Source organism: Drosophila teissieri, chromosome 3R (assembly GCF_016746235.2).
Source record: "Drosophila teissieri strain GT53w chromosome 3R, Prin_Dtei_1.1, whole genome shotgun sequence".
NCBI classification, from domain to species: domain Eukaryota; kingdom Metazoa; phylum Arthropoda; class Insecta; order Diptera; family Drosophilidae; genus Drosophila; species Drosophila teissieri.
Window position 1 is genome coordinate 15,455,067 of NC_053032.1, and position 15,886 is coordinate 15,470,952.

Below are 15,886 nucleotides of genomic sequence, written 5' to 3' on the forward strand. Positions count from 1 at the left end.
GCAATCAGTTAACGCTGGTTCCGATGAATAAATTTTAATTACTACTCTGCAAAAAGATTTCTATGCGAAAATTATTCGGCTGCAAGTTTCGTTGACTTGCGCCACTTAAAGTGCTGTTGCAATATAGCAGACTTCAGATTTTCCTAAAAAATATTTTGTAACAAGATGGAAGTTTACGGAATATTTGGAAACCAACTTTGGATTACATAATTTTAAGTAATTATTAAGAATGACTATATATGCAATAATTGAAAACAATTGAAAATAAACGTTTTCTGTCAGAAACAGCAGCATTCATTTGATTTGATTGGTTAAGATTGAAGTGTTTAAAGTATTTACGAAGAAATTGACGCAAATATCGCTGCTCTGTAAAGAAATTGTTATCTTTGATGGAGCGTTTTGTGTCATGGTATGTCATTTTGTGTCACTTATCGGTATGACTAATATGAGTTCTACCCACGCAATAATATAGTCATATGAAAATAAGATTCCGTTTTGGAAAAAATCTTATTTCGTGACACATTCACCCGCCAAAGGAAGGACAAAAAGTGTGTAATCTGCTTTCTTACGCATTCAGCAACTTCCTCGTTTACTAATTACGAGTCAGCACTAAAAAATGATTTCGGGCGGGAACAGCCCGATAAACTTCTCGTTGAACATTTTCGTGTGGAAGTCTGGTTAAAGCCTAATGCTCAATTACCACAAATTAAATTTATTAAATGACCAGTGGGCCAGCAGACGATAAAGTTCAATTATTTATTGGAGCTGCCAAAATACGAGCAGGCGAAATCATAAAGAAAAGAGCAGACACGAAATGCGTTTTCCCCCACCAGTTTTCCACAGACGAAGGAAGGAAAAAGGAACGAAAAGCGAGCTGCAAATGAATTGGACCTGAAACGCGTGTAGCCGTGCGATATACCCATACACGGACGGACTCTTGTGGCACGGACATGAAGCGCCCCAAACATGCAACAAAATTTATGCGAAGCTTTAACGAAACCCAGACGAAGGAGTGGAAGGACGGGTGGTTCAGGAGACACAGCACAACAACACCACCAAGAGGCACATCCACTGGCCAATCGCCGCACGGCTGCCTCATGGCTCTGACTCCACCTCAAAATGGGGACCAGCATTGTGTGGCACTGGCACCCGAAACGGGTTTCCGTTGCAAGCTGCCCCGCCGGCCTGCAGCGGCGTCCTGCTGATCTCCAGGCGCGATAGCCACTGCCATGGGAGGCCATGGGAGGCCATAGCCCGGGTCTGGTCTGGTTTCGATTGTGGTTCTGATTCCGGGGTGTGGCGTGCCGAGGTTGTGGGCCGGGGCAGAAGCCGCCACTCCGTCACAGCAGGGTCAAAAGTGGTAGAATTTGTAATGGTGGCCAAGAACATGCTGCGGGCCAACAGCAGAGGCGCCCCATAAGGGGGTTGTTCCTAACTCCTTTAAGAACCCCTATGCAGTTCCAACGGTGATATAAAAATATCATATAAATGATATTATTGATAAATAACAGTATTTGGTTAAAAATTCTTTAAGTTATCTGGTATGAACTAGATATATCAGTTACCATATAAATATCTGTGTTGACTTACAGAACCTTCGGATTAATAGAATTACCTCGATTTCCTTTAACATTCCCCTGTAACCCCCTTTTGTGGCCGATTTTGTCCCCACCATTGACCTGCGCCCAGTTCCCTGCCCCTTTTCTGTGGCGCCCGAAAAGTGGGCTGTGGCCTGTGGACTTCGCCTCGGACTCCGTCTCCGACTCCGAGTCCGACTCCTTGAGGTGGCGTGGCAGCTCGGGCTCTTTCGCCGCCTGCTGGACTCTTATCCAGCGCACTGCCATTGCAATTAATTTTGGCATTTTGACATTTACGCTTTTTGTTGGATGTGGCTGTGGTTGCTGGCCACTATCTCAGGCATACGCACATACATTTTTGTTCAGGTATGCTGGCGCTCGATAACGAGACATTTTGCCTATACAATTCCGAGCGGAATTTTCTCACGTTGAAGGGTCCACGAAAGCGGCGCCAGTTGTGAAAAGGGCCCCGAGAAGTCGTCCCTTTAATTGCAACTGGTTGGGACCACTTTTGAGGCAGCATTTGAAATATTTCCCCCACCAGCGCCGTTCGATAAACTAATGAAAAGCCCTGCAGCGTTTTCGCGGGCACCTAATTGAAGAGGATGCCAGTCATAGATTTGGTCCCCGGTTTCGATATGAGCGATGCTCTTCGTAAGTGGGTGCCATACATTGTAATTATTATGGCCAATAGCTGGGTCCTCTTTCACTTTAGTTTTGTGGTTAAGTTGGCGCCTGCCAACAAAGTTGTTAAGTAATCAGAGGCTAATGGTTTTTTTATAGCTTATTAAGGCATCCTCTTATTTATTATCGAGTGGTGATTCGAACAAAGATTTTTATTGCATATTACCATTGCTATCCGTTTATATACAACTGTATGTATGGTTTGTGTTTCACACTTTAAAACAGAAAATAACCTTTTGGTTATATTTTAAATTACCAGTTTAGGGATACCTACTTTTATATTTTAAATTACCAATTTAGGGATACCTACTTTTGGAAAGAGACCAAGACCGACAATCATTCATATGTTATATGAATACAAACCAATAAGGAAAGATATCACTAATTATTCCAATTGAATTCACACGAGCAGCTTGCCTGTCCAGTGCATTCAGAGCGGGCCAAGAGAGCGGGCCAGATTATTACGGGCCCAGGGGATTACAATATCACAAAGTGGCCTAGCTGGATCGTGGATCGAGATCGTGATAGGACTGGGGGAGTGCCACTGCCCCTGGCGACATTTAAAAGCTGCAAGTGCATTAGTGTGAAGCAAGGATCGAGGCGCCGTCTAAATTACAGCCGGCGAGAGGCATCGCGATCAAGATCAAGTACCATTTTCAACGCTTCCTTTGGCGCCACGTTTCTGAGGCCCAGCGAACCCTTTCCCAGCTCATTTCGCCCAAGTTGCATTCCGTGATGCGATGCAAATGCGATGGCCCGGGAGCCCCAGGTGGAGTGGATAAGGGGCAGGGGCATGGACAGGGGCAGGGGCAAAGTCTGCAGCTCGGGCGATAAGGAACGACACAGAAATATGCGGAGGAGATGGGACTGCTGCAACTCCCATCGTGAACTCTTTTCGGGCTTCATCTTTTCGTTCCCTGCTCCTTTTTCTGCTCGATAAGCGCCGCATCTTCAATCTTCCTCCAGTCCGGGCGGCGTCTGCGAAAGAGACGGGGCAGATAGAGCGAGACAGAAGGCCCATCATCATCATCGTCGTCATCTGTGATATGTTATGCCTTACATATATATATATATATATACATATGGATGTGAATGCGGCGTATCCATTAGCTGCGTCGCCATCTCGCAACGGAGAGCAAAGATAATGTGATTTCGGGTCGGTCCGAGCCGAAAACCGAAATGGAACGAGACGGCGCGTGAGTTGTGATAAGGGAACCGAGACAAGGGAATACCTTAACCCCAATCCCCCATATCCCATATCCATTTCTCCTCCTCCTCCGCCTCTGGTTCTTCCCTCTGCGGCTCCTCCAAAGCAATCGCGTTTTGTCTTTCGTGTGAATTCTCGGAATTTCGATATTTTTTCCTAGAACTCGAGTCGAAGCGGTTTAGTCGATGATGCTGTGTTGTGGCTCTTGTGACGTCACTGGGTCTTTGGGTGTGTCTGTGGTTATGATCACGTGATGGAGTTGCAGCGCAATACTATATATGTACATATATGTATATGTATATGTATATTCAAAACAGCTTTGTATTACTAATAGATTTTCGTATTAATGAGAAATGTACAAATATATTTCGGAAAGATGTTCAAAATTTGAATCTACTCCTACATATATATTATGACCAACAGAAGAGTTATAATAATACGTAAATTCCCCATGGTATCTGAATATTTGTAGGATCTTGTGAATTTCTTATATATTACTACTTTTCGACGGGTAGAGTACCCCAGATACCATATCAGCCTGCCCACCAGGTCCAATTAATCTCATCGCGTTGTTTAGAAAGCTTAAATATACAGGTAACTAATAGAAACCATTTTTTTAGTATAATCTGTCTGTTTTGGATCTCCCAAGCTTTGGCCAAAACAAATGATAGTCGCGTTCGTAAACGATCTTAGGGTTCCTCTGCCATCTTCCAATCTTCCTATCCCGGAGTCCCCGAATTCTCGCATATGGAAGAAGTTGCAGTTGGCCGGCGTCGTCGGACTATCGGCTTTTATCTATTTTAACTGCGAGTTGTTAAAGCGCATTTTCGTGTCGTTTGTCGATTTGTAATGCCAGCCATGAAAATGACGCTGACGATGATGGTAGCTTGCGGCCCAACCCGAGGGAGATGCACCACCAGCCAGCGACCCGCGACTGCGGCCGCACTTTGAAGTTGGCTAAGTGGCGCCTATGGACCCGGCTGGCCCAGGGTTTTCGGGCCAGCTCGAGGAGCAGTCCAGTTCCGAGGCGGGTTCAAGAGGCCGCCGTGCTTGGTGGTCAGTGCTGGCTAATTAAATGCACAGGGAGTGGGGGAGTTGACAGTTTCGACTTTATGTCGGCTTTTATCCCCCCACTAGATGACACTAGATGATGGCCGTCCCCCTATCCCTCTCCTCTATCGCGATCGCATCTGCACGGAGAGAAAAGCAGCTTGTTGGGTATGATTTGATATTTTGATTTGATCTGCCAGAGTATTTGGCTGTGCCATTAGCAAAAGCTGGCTGAGTGGTTTTCAATTCATTTGAACTACTAGATTTCGCAGATACCATCACATCATTTATAATTTCTCTCCCTGTAGCAACAATCGTTACTTAACTGTTATTGGACATGAACAAATGCGCGTTCGCCTTGGCCAATTGCAATTAACTTAATAGAAATTCAAATGCATGCAAGGCTCCGGAGATTAGCGGACCGCTCTTGCCCCCCACCCGGCGGTCCCCCCCTCCACACTTCTTGCGCCGTTGTACGTCTGTCATAATTCCGGCGATAATGTCAGAGCGTTGCAACTTGCATGGTAGGTAAGTGTGCCAGGAGATCGCTGGGGGAGGGGAGTGCGGCGCTGTGGCATCTGAAAAATGGCGCCCGCTGTCGTATCTTGTTGCCTGTCACATTGAATTATTATTTTACGGTCTCGCCAACTCACCGCTTCCGCTCCCCGCCGCTGGCTCCCCGCCTTTGGCCAGGGAAAATGGGAAATGGAACAGGTTGGTCGCTAATGTTTTAATTCGCCGCTGCAGAGGATGTGCCGCTGGTCACAGGTGCGGCAGCTATTAGTGGTTCGCTTATTATGGATTGCCGAGCTACTAAAGCATAAATACAATTGCGATTCCGATATACTCGTACTTTATGTGTCTGCCGAGGCTAATTAAAACGCGTATGCGGTAGCAGCAGCTCCTTTCAAGACGGTTGTTCAAGCGAAAGGGCGGTAAAAGATTATGAAGTTTCATTACTTTAGGAAGCAGAGTATACGTTTAATTTCAATACAAACTTTTAGAGGTCGAAGTAATCAATAAATAGCATTAGATCAACATCAAAGATATGCAAATATACATTTGTAGACATTCACAGCTTTAAATATCACTCCAAACCTCTTTGGAGGAACTTTACAATGACGATGTCCAAATAAAATTGTATTTTACTTCAAAACAAAGCAAAAGAGTACAAAAATTGGATTAAAATAATAGTTATTAAATATTGCTCTGCAAGTTGATCAGCTTGAGCATCTGTAGAGCTAATAGAGGAGTGGTCCTTCCTATGCTGAGCATTATTTTGTATATATTTTATCCGACAAAGCCAAAATAGTGCTGCAACAAATAGTGCCGACCACGGCACTTCGAGTCCCCCGAAACCATTCCATTCCATTCCACTTGCACAACTTGACGCTGCACATAATTTTTGCCAACACATTCCATAGCTGCCGGGTGCTGGGGCCGCCGTCTCATTACTCATTCGCACCGCAGTCTGAAAAGCACAAGCAACTTGGGGCCCAGGCCCAGGCCCCAGTGGTGGACTTCCCAGTGGAGGAGCCGCGGCTTAAGTCCGACTCGCTAAACTCGGAGCGCCGGCCAGAGCGGACGCTAATAAAAGCGGTCGTAAAACAAGTTTGCCTAATTGATCGAGCGTACGCCAAAAACAAAAAGAAGGCTCGGACAAAGAGAGACCCCAAGCGCAAGGCGTTAATACCCTGCCTCCTTCGGCTCCAACTCAAACTGGACTCCATCCCCGGGCTCTGGGGGCATTTTTGCCATACCACGCCATACCACACCAAACCATACCATACCGTACCGTTCCATCCGAACCATCCGAGCCATCAGAGCCATCGTGCCATCGTGCCATCCGTACCGCCGACAGCAGATCAAAGGCAGCGGCTGCGGGCGGTGGCGTTACTGTGCGTCGGACAGGCTTTTAAGCGATGACACCAAATCGCTATTTAGACACTGCCTCACTGCTTCACTGCTTCACTGCTCCACTGCCTCGGTGATCCGCGAGAGATCTGGAGTCCTCGTTGCTGGGGTGCTCTTGCCTGCCAACTTGTTAAGATTTTATGGTCTCGCGCTGTGGTCTGTGGGGGTCATTAAAATTAATTTGGATCAATTTGGTTGGCTGCCAAATTGTTGACAATGAAATATAACGATCGCCGGCGAGGTCCCTCGCATCGCATCCTGGTAGAGCCATCAAAGTCCGAGTGCCTTGCGTTTACAACTTATTTATTTTGTAGAATTAAAAAGAGGCTTATACATACAAAATCTTAGGCTTCATTATGGGCTTGTGCTGTCTTGGGCTAAACTACCTCTATTCCTCTATAGAGTACAGCGATCCTAAGTGGTTGGCACAAATCATTTCAAAACTATTTGCTGTAAGCAGTTGACTAAAAGGAGGAAGACATTCGGGTAAAATGGTTACTGCAAACCCGGAAACTCGGATAAGTCTTCCTCTAACTGGGACATTGGTCTTGGCTAGATGACTACGGCTAGGGCTTAAATAAATATTTTGGCAATTTCTGACATTTGGGTTAGGTTAACTATAGGTTACTTTAGTGCGTAGTTAGGTCAAGGCTAGCCTAGTTATTCGATGATCGCTCTGGCAGACCAGTGCGCGTGATGACGCTGGGGGTCAGTTCGGTGTTGGAACTGCGACTGCTCTCGATGGTGGGTACTCTATAGGTAATGGGTAATCTATCATTGAAGAGTTCGGCATGGAATCAAAGCGGTATCTGTTACTTACGGCTGGACTATCTGACGGTTTATCGCCACCGTGCTGGGCAGATGCGGCGATTGACTCTGTGGCGTTGACTGCTGACTGTACGGAGAATGGCTCTCGCCGGTCACGTGATGCCGGGCGGACATGTTCAGCGTTCCGTCGGTGGTGGGCGGGGCCGTCGGATTCAGCGAAATGGCCACCACCCGCTGCCCACCCGCCGGACCCGTCGTCGACATGTCGTGCAGCTCCGGACTGGCATTCTGCTGGCTGTTCAGCATGCTAACCGGCACTTGGGAGGGATACAGCGGGCTGTTGGACATCAGGTTGACTCCCTGCGGCATGCCTGCTCATGGATACAGGAACCAGGATTAGCTTACTGTACTCAAGGTAATTTCTGGTTGGTGTACTTACTCGGCAGCGGCGCTCGGTGCATGGGTGCTCCTCCATTGTTCTTCGGCTTCCGCTTGCGCTTCTGGATGCCCTCCTTCTTCATGGACAGCGGTCGGTTCATGTTGTGCAGCTTGAAGTACAGTCCGCAGGCATTGCAGACCGGGTTGCCCTCGTTGTTGCGACGCCACAGGGTCGTCGAGTTGGTCTGGCAGTTGGCGCAGGTGACCCCGTTGCGCCGGTTGTTGGGGGCGGCGGCGGCCTTGGGCTTCGCCTGCCGCTGGGGCATACGGGGCGGCATCCGCATGAAGGACGGGCAGTTGGGGCAGAAGTACTCGCTGCCCTTCCGTATGAACGGCGAGTGGCAGTTCTCACACTTAAGCTCGTGGTTCGGCGACAAGGTGGACGAGGCGGTAACCAGACTGGCGTCGTACGGCGCTAGGCCGCTGGCGGGTGGCCAGGGGGTGGTGCTCATGTTGCCGTGGCCGTACTCCTCAACACCCTGCGGATGGAAGTTGCCCTGTGCAGCATGAGGGAGATCAGTTAGTTTCGTCCCAAAGGTTTAATGGCTGTAACCCAAATCGTACTTACGAATTGAACACTTTGGTAATCCGGCGGGCCTTGAGTCCACATAGGCTCTAGTACGTTGCCGGCCTCGAAGGATATCGTTTGAAAGGTGGCCGGTCCAGCCTGGCGCAGCTGATTAAGTCCAGTCTCGGACTTGGTCAAGAACTGCCCGGGTGCCGGAACGCTGTAGATGGTGTTTCCCTGCTGCAGTGTGGCGGCATAGCTATTGCTGCTGAAGCTGGAGCTGGGCGGGAAGACGGCGTATGCGTTGCCCAGATCGGCGTACGTCTTGGACTCGTTGGCATGCACAGTGCCATCCACCACGGGTCCATCGTAGTACAGATTCGAGGTGTTCGTCTCCGGTCCGGCGGTGGTGAAGCGTCCATCCTCCGGGACGAAGCGCACGGTGCCGCCATTCGAACTGGCGGCAATGTGGACCGTCTGGGCCGCCGCCGATGCTGCAGCTGCCGCCTGGTGCTGATGGTGTTGCTGCTGCTGCTGCTGGTGCTGCTGCTGGTGCTGCTGCTGATGCTGCTGTTGTTGCTGTTGCTGGTGGTGATGCTGCAGTGCCTCCGCCTCGCTGCTGATTACTATGGTCTCGCTGTAGCTGACTCCGTTGGGCGTGGGACATTGCTGTTGCTGCTGCTGCTGGTGCTGCTGCAGTTGCTGCTGCTGCTGCTGCTGTTGCGCCTCTCCCGCCGGCTCCCCCTTCTCGATGGTCTCGATTTTGATCGCGGCCACATCGTCGGCGCTGCAGATAATCTGTCCGGAGGAATAGGCAAAGATGGTGCCCGGCGGAGCTCCGGCAGCAGCTCCCACCTGTTCCGGCAACTCAGCATTGCGCGGCGCCATCTGCACGTAGTGGGTGGCTCCGGGAGATTGGTGCGCACTGCGCTGGTACTCGATGTGGCTATCCGGAGCGGATCCTGAACTCGCGTTGCTGGCGTTTGTGCTCGGCTCTGATTCACGAGCTTCGTTCAGTTCACTGAAATGTTCTTAATATTTAATACTGTGACAGTGAAATGTGGAATAGTAACTATTTTTGGGTATTTGGATTTTACACTTAAATTTGGACAGAAGAGCTGCAGTGGCTACTTACAGTGTTCCCGCTGTGGTGAGGATGCGGCGCTGGATGCGCGGCACCACCACGTACTGCTCCTCCGGTTCGCTGACGCCCGCTTGGCCCGTCTGCACCACCACGCCCACCGATGTGGCGGTCTGCTGTTGCTGTTGCTGTTGTTGCTGCTGCTCCTGCTGCTGCTCGTCCAGATTGTTGGCCGCCTGCTGGGCCAACTGATCGGCGCCGTTGCTGGACTCGAGCTTGATCTTGTCCAGCAGTTGGAGCTGCTGCTTGGTCAGAGCCTGCTGCTGTTGCTGCTGCTGCTGCTGTTGCAATTGTTGCTGTTGCTGCTGCTGCTGCTGCTGCGTTGTCTGCTGTTCCATCTGCAATGAGCAAGCGACAAGTGTTGAATGCCATGTTTCGCTCGGCTTGTCTCAAAAGTGTGGCTCCAGTTCCGGCCGCGGCAGTGCGAACTGGCCGCCTCGATTTCCGCCACAAAAGTCAACAAGACGCAAGCCCAGCCAAGACGGCAAGACGGCAAGACGGCTGAGTCGGACTTCAAAGACACCGCCCGCTCTCGACTCACAGCTCAATTTGTCGCCTACAACCATAAAGTACCAGAAACTGAGCTGAGCGGAGACGGGCTTGGAGGCGGCGACCCCTCTCCTTTCCACCTTTCTACCACTCACATGCTCAGTGTCAACATTGTCGAACACATTTTTCACTTTTATTCCATTTCATTTCCACCAGAAGAAGTATTTGCTCACAGAACCCTAAACTCCGCGCGGTGCCTTGGTTTCGTTTTCATTTTTCTTGTGTGTTTGGGGTTTCTTTCTTTCTGTGGTTTAGTTTGGCTTTTGGCGGAAATTAAACTTGGCCATAAAATCACTTTGCTTTCCCCGCCAAACGCCATACGTCAGTCGGTTTGGGTTTATGACCTCATTCCGTTGGGGGTGGCACTTCCATTTCCTCGCCGTGGCCCCGTACCCCATACCCCCATTCCCAGTCCCATCCTCGAAGTTGTGTCAACACATTCGATCGTCACTGTCACCTGATTCACGATGCGGCCAGGCCGGAGTTTACCGCCAGTCCGCTCATGACAAGTGCCATATAGCTCGGAGGCTTTCAGGTGGGTGCCACCTTTACCATGGCTATAAATATACCAAATAATGTGTGTGCCATTTTTCAATACACACTCAACTGGGGAAATCCACACCAACACTCAAGGATAACATTTGCAGCTATTCGAATAAACCGCCTCGATAAGTTCCGATACATAAACTGATAAATAAAATTATTCATAACCATATAATTGTCTATGTCTTTTATTCCCAAAAATATTATCCACTCTAAATTGATTCCATAAAGTGTATTTAATAAAAATGCCCTCTCCCCCTTTTATACCTTAACTAATTATTTACCTTCCATTAAATTCAAATTGATTCACTTTCGCAGAACTTTAGCTTGGCTTGCCACAAATGATTGATATATATTCGATGTGGACACAAGTAAATTTCAATGGTGATTCAGTTGGTGAGCTAACAAATCGTAAAAATGAAAAATCACCCGCTTACTAGGCACAAAGTTAAACTATTTATGTGGAATATGGCATATTAGTTAGAATTTCCATGGAAATCGATTGCATTCCGTCGGCGATGTTGACTGTGCCAAGTCTTCGCCGTCTTGGCCAAAGTTCAAAGAATTCCCTGGATGGAAAGGGTGCGAGATAATGTGGTGCAAACGTCACTTTGACAATCGTCGGCCGAAATGCAGATAAACCCGACTTTGAGTGTGTATATAGTAGTACGATAGGCATGCCCCCATGCACGTGCCATCATGTACCGCGAAAAAGTTAAGATACTACGGCCGAACGATACGGACAATATCTTATCCGGACGCTATCAATGTACATAATCAGCTGCTGCTGCTGCTGGAACTGCTGGGACTGCTGAGACTGAGAGGTCATGGTTGGTATCCCCCACCTGCCCGCACCCACTCTCCCACTCTCCCACTCGCAGCTACGTCACCGATAGGGACAGATAAATCCAAGAATTACAATAAGTTGGGCAAGCGCTGTTTGTCACCCCAGAATGGCATGTGCTATTTGCTCGGCTTAGTCAAGAATCGCTGCGAGGGTGTGGAGCCCGCTGAACTTATGAATGAAATCTGCCCAGTCACACCCACAACCACACACACACACACACGCGTCCGGACTTTATCTATATAAACAAAAGATATTGACTATATAATCGCACCTCGTTTCGCTTTCGCTGAGCTTGGGTTTGTGGCTGAGCAAATTTCAAAGGCAGCTCTGACCCAACATTTAAAGACACTTAGAACTGTTTTGAATATTATGCATTCAATCGCTAAATTAAATCTGTTCCTTTATTTTATTTTAGTTAGGATTAATGCAATTTTATTTTAAATGCTATATTTTTCCAGCAAATCTTATCCTAGCTTTACTTTTCATAGCGGACTCACACAAAAATATGATTATTCAAAGCTTTTAAAGAAACCATACAGCAAATTTAAATGGGGTAAGACAGCTTAACTTAAATAACAATAAAATGAACTGCAGAACGAAAAGTAAAGATACGTCCCATCTTATAATTACAACCTACACAAAAGGCCGGTATTATAACCCAACTATCTGCCCTCGTTGGAAGATCCTCGGATTAATTAAACCCATTGCAGTTGGCTAATGAAAGTGAGATAAGACTTTCGACTGCCAGCTGCATTTACAGCTCTATTAAAGGGCCATCAATCGCAACCTCAGCCCTCTCTGCTCCCTGCTATCAGCCATCAACTGTCAAGCGTCAACTGGCGACGCGTGTCTAATAAAAGTATCTGCAACTGGAACTGCAACTATCGATGCCGCCATTGAGCAACTGTTAAGGCTCTCTTCTTCCATTGGTCGAAAGGTCACTTCCGGCAGGGTAAAGGTAGAAAGTACCCCCAGATGAGCCAGGGGTTGGCAGTCGCCGGTTCATTCATAAACCCACCCCAAGCCCAAAAAGGACACGCTAGAGACAGGGATAAGGACCAGGACCACGACCAGGACCAGGACCAAAGCGAGGTGATAAGATTGACATAAATTTCACATTATCCGTGCGCAGCAAACAGTGAAGAAACTGTCCTTTTTCATGAATGAAGTGGCGCAGTTGAAAGTCGGCCAGCGCGTTTCAAATTTTATTTTTGTCAAAGGTATTTTGACGCCACCTTCGATCGCAGCTGAATTCGGGCCTCATAAAGATAGGCCATCTTTCCACATTTAACTCGCTTTTTTGTTGCCTCGTTTTCGTTCCCGTCCCCGTTCTCGTTTTCTTAATGGGTTCGGTTCGGTTTTTCTTCCAAGAGCAGACGGCAAAATATAAGTATCGCAGTTCTGCCGCTGCATCCCAGATGACTCACTCATTATAAATCAATTTGTCTTATCTTATTCCCTGGCGCTAGAACCGAAAAAAATCCGTACCGCTGCTGTTTGCTGGCTGAAAATCATTTTCTGGCCTGGTGCACCGAAGGATGTGAGATCTATATGGCTTCGTTAAACTGTTTTCTAGCCGTAAAGTCATTTGAAAGCTCTTTAGTCTCCCTTAATTAATAAATTAATATTTATTCGTGTCTTGCGACTGATCTGTTAACTTGAACTATCTGCTTTTTATGGCCCCATATGGCTTGTCTATTTAGCTTAATGAACTTGTGTGAGAAAACGTTAAAAACTTTTATGATCTTGTCTTCTCCACAAAGTTGAAATGATAGATAGGCTTATTCAGATCTCGTAAATTGAGCCTCAAAAAGGTATTTAAATGGTTTCAATAGAGTTCACGTATAGTTGCTCAATTTTGTAAATGGGCTGGTTTATATTCTCAATTCGGATATGGAACTTACACAGAATTGGTTTAAAAAAGAGAAGGCCGACTTGAGAAACTTAAGTAATACATTTATTTTAATAATTGATAAAAGAAAATACTTTGACTATTTTGGAATAACTTTAGTTTATTTTACCCACCTTCAGCTGCATTGTTAGACTCGGCGAGATAGTTTTGCAGACCATCAAATTGCGTTACCAACGGCGCTTCTTTGCCTTTGCTCCAGCGTTTTATCTAAGATTGGTTTTTATCACTTGATTTCAGTTCTGTTGTGTTTTCAAAAATTTATCACAAGCACGGCGTGTCCAGGTGTTTGGTTCACTTCTCCTATCAATCTGGGCGGCCGGAAAAGTGGCGCGCAAAGTGGGAAAGCGGGCAAGTTGGGAAAATTGGTAACTTTGGTAAATTGGTAACTTTGGAAAGTAGGAACTTTGGAATGGCGGAACTTCGGAACTTTGGGGGCGATCTAATGCTGTCATCCGTGGAGCGATTGTGGTTGTGGCCCGCGCGCAACCTTCACCAGTAAGCAGTGATACGAAGTGCTATTTTTTCGAGACCAACTCGACTCTGGCGGTGGTACTGGTCTCCGGTCTCTGGGCTCGGAACACTAAACACTGAGCACTCTGAGCAGCAAGCACCTCACTTGCGATGACAACAACGACGGCGACGCAATGCGGTGCCTGCCGCGCGTTTGCCGCCCAATTAGCTACCCACACCGATGAAGATCCAGCGCCTCTGCGGTTGGGCGGTCTCACACCTGTGTGGGTGCGTGGTCCTGTCGGTGTGGCAGCGTTATGATTTATTCTGTTGCGGCTCGCCTGGTATTGGTTATCTTATCGCCTCACATGCGATAAGATACGCGACGAGTGCTGGTGCCTCGGATGCGATAAGTATCCGTGAGATACAAATTGCGCCTGCGTGCTCGGCCGATTTTCCTATACTTCTATATTCACCTACCTATACACCGATGTTACGAATGTTTCAAAGTTTCCGAAGAGTGGCGTCAAGAGGCCCACCAGCCGGCACAGTTCAGCCAGCCCCACATTTGATTCCATTTCCACCCTCCAGCGCTCCACGCTCCTCGCTCCTCGCTCCCCGACGCCCCCAGCTATTTGTCAATTGTGCAATTTAGTCTAGCGCATTTTCTAATTGCACTCATAAAACACTTTTCTGGCAAACTAATAAACTCGAGCAGCGTTAGTCAACGTCAACAGAATATCATCGGATCGGGCTTGGGCCTGGAAAGTGGGTCTGGGCATGGGCATGAGCATGGGCATGGACACGGGTATGGGCTCGGGTATGGGTATGGGCCTTTGCCTGGAGACTTTATATGACCCCACGAACAGTCGCTCGAATGTGGGCCGCTTTGACAACTCGACTGCTCCGTGGCTGCGCTCCACTTCCACTTCTGCAGTTATATAGTTCTCTAGTTCTCTAGCTCTACACACTTCACAATCCACTCTCGAGTGTTGTAACTAATGAACATTGCCGGAGGAGGCGGAGCTGGAGGGCAGGAGCACACGTGGACGAGGGTCAGGTGCGGCGAATACATTGCAAAACCCCTGAAATGTCACCAGCCAGGAAAAGATTGAGCTGAAGTGGCTGCGTGATTGGGGTGCTTGATCAGAGGTCTGATATATTCCTCAACCTGTCAATTGCAGATACTTTGTAAGCAGAGATGATATATGATTAAAATACTTAAACTAGAACATTAGGGATGTGGTAGTACCATAGTACATAGTAAATAAACAGAATAACAGCTTATAATACTCTACAGCTAACATACTCTTATGTATCCATATCCATGAAGAAGAAATACTTTGCCTCCCTCCTTATAGGTAAACCCATCTATCAAGTCATACAAATTTCCAGCTTTCCCTTCTTTGAAGAGCTGCAATCTGTAAGTTGGCCACATATCTTGGCCACCCAGCCAAGTTGGCCCAGCGAATCATAAATTGTTTATAGTTAAAGTCATAAAGCAAGCAGATATATGACGGCCATTAACATGCACAATCCCCTCGCAGTTGCTCATAATGCCACAATTACGGGCAACTTTCCGCTGCTCCCATGAATGGAAATCGAGTTGGGGCGATAATTTTAATTGTTGCAACGCATGTGGTGCATAAATCACGGGCAAATCTTAAGAGCAAAACCGTCAGACAAAAAGTATCTAATAGTAGCTGCTGCTGCGTGTCGCGAAATATCTGTGCGGTGATTAATCACTCAAAAAGTTGACGGCTATGCCAGCTTCGATCGTTACAAATGGCGCTACACGAATTCAACATTACAGGAGATTAATGCCGCGGAGGACTCCAAACTGGATCCCCGCTCACTGGATTGGGATTGACTCATCGAGGTGGCACTTTTGCCGCACCAGAGCCGGGCAATTAATACCCTAATTGATGGTACCGCCGCGCCTAGCTTTAGGTGCTTTGCCAGCGAATTTACGACCCTAAGACGCAAGACTTAGGGGCGGCGAAACAGACAGAGTCTTAAGATTGCTGACCACGGCGTATCGTCTGCCCGGAATCGCACACCCTTCAACTTGTCCATATTCATGCAGTTTCAAGTGGTGCGCCCATGTGCGTCCATGTGCGCCCATGGAAGCAAACCAAAAACCCCCAAGAAACCGTAGTCTAAGAGTTATCTACCTTCAAGTGTTCGCGGCCAGTTGACAGTATCGCCGATCTCTGGCTGGAATGACGCTATGAAATTTTATTTCTATATATTGTTTATTGCGCTCTTGTTTTGGTTATAATTGTATTATTTTTCTAC

At 47.6% G+C, this 15,886-nt stretch overlaps 1 protein-coding gene across 1 annotated transcript; it reads right to left on the reverse strand.

Moving 5' to 3' along the window:
• Positions 1-6,733: 6,733 nt before the first annotated feature.
• LOC122621960 (box A-binding factor) lies at positions 6,734-13,785 on the reverse strand. The gene is made up of 6 exons (XM_043800013.1): positions 13,252-13,785; positions 9,282-9,625; positions 8,207-9,167; positions 7,640-8,135; positions 7,253-7,571; positions 6,734-7,185 (listed from the first exon to the last, which is right to left on the reverse strand). The coding sequence occupies exons 1-6, from the start codon at positions 13,294-13,296 to the stop codon at positions 7,089-7,091; spliced, it is 2,262 nt and encodes a 753-aa protein (XP_043655948.1). The 5' UTR covers positions 13,297-13,785; the 3' UTR covers positions 6,734-7,088.
• Positions 13,786-15,886: the final 2,101 nt, after the last annotated feature.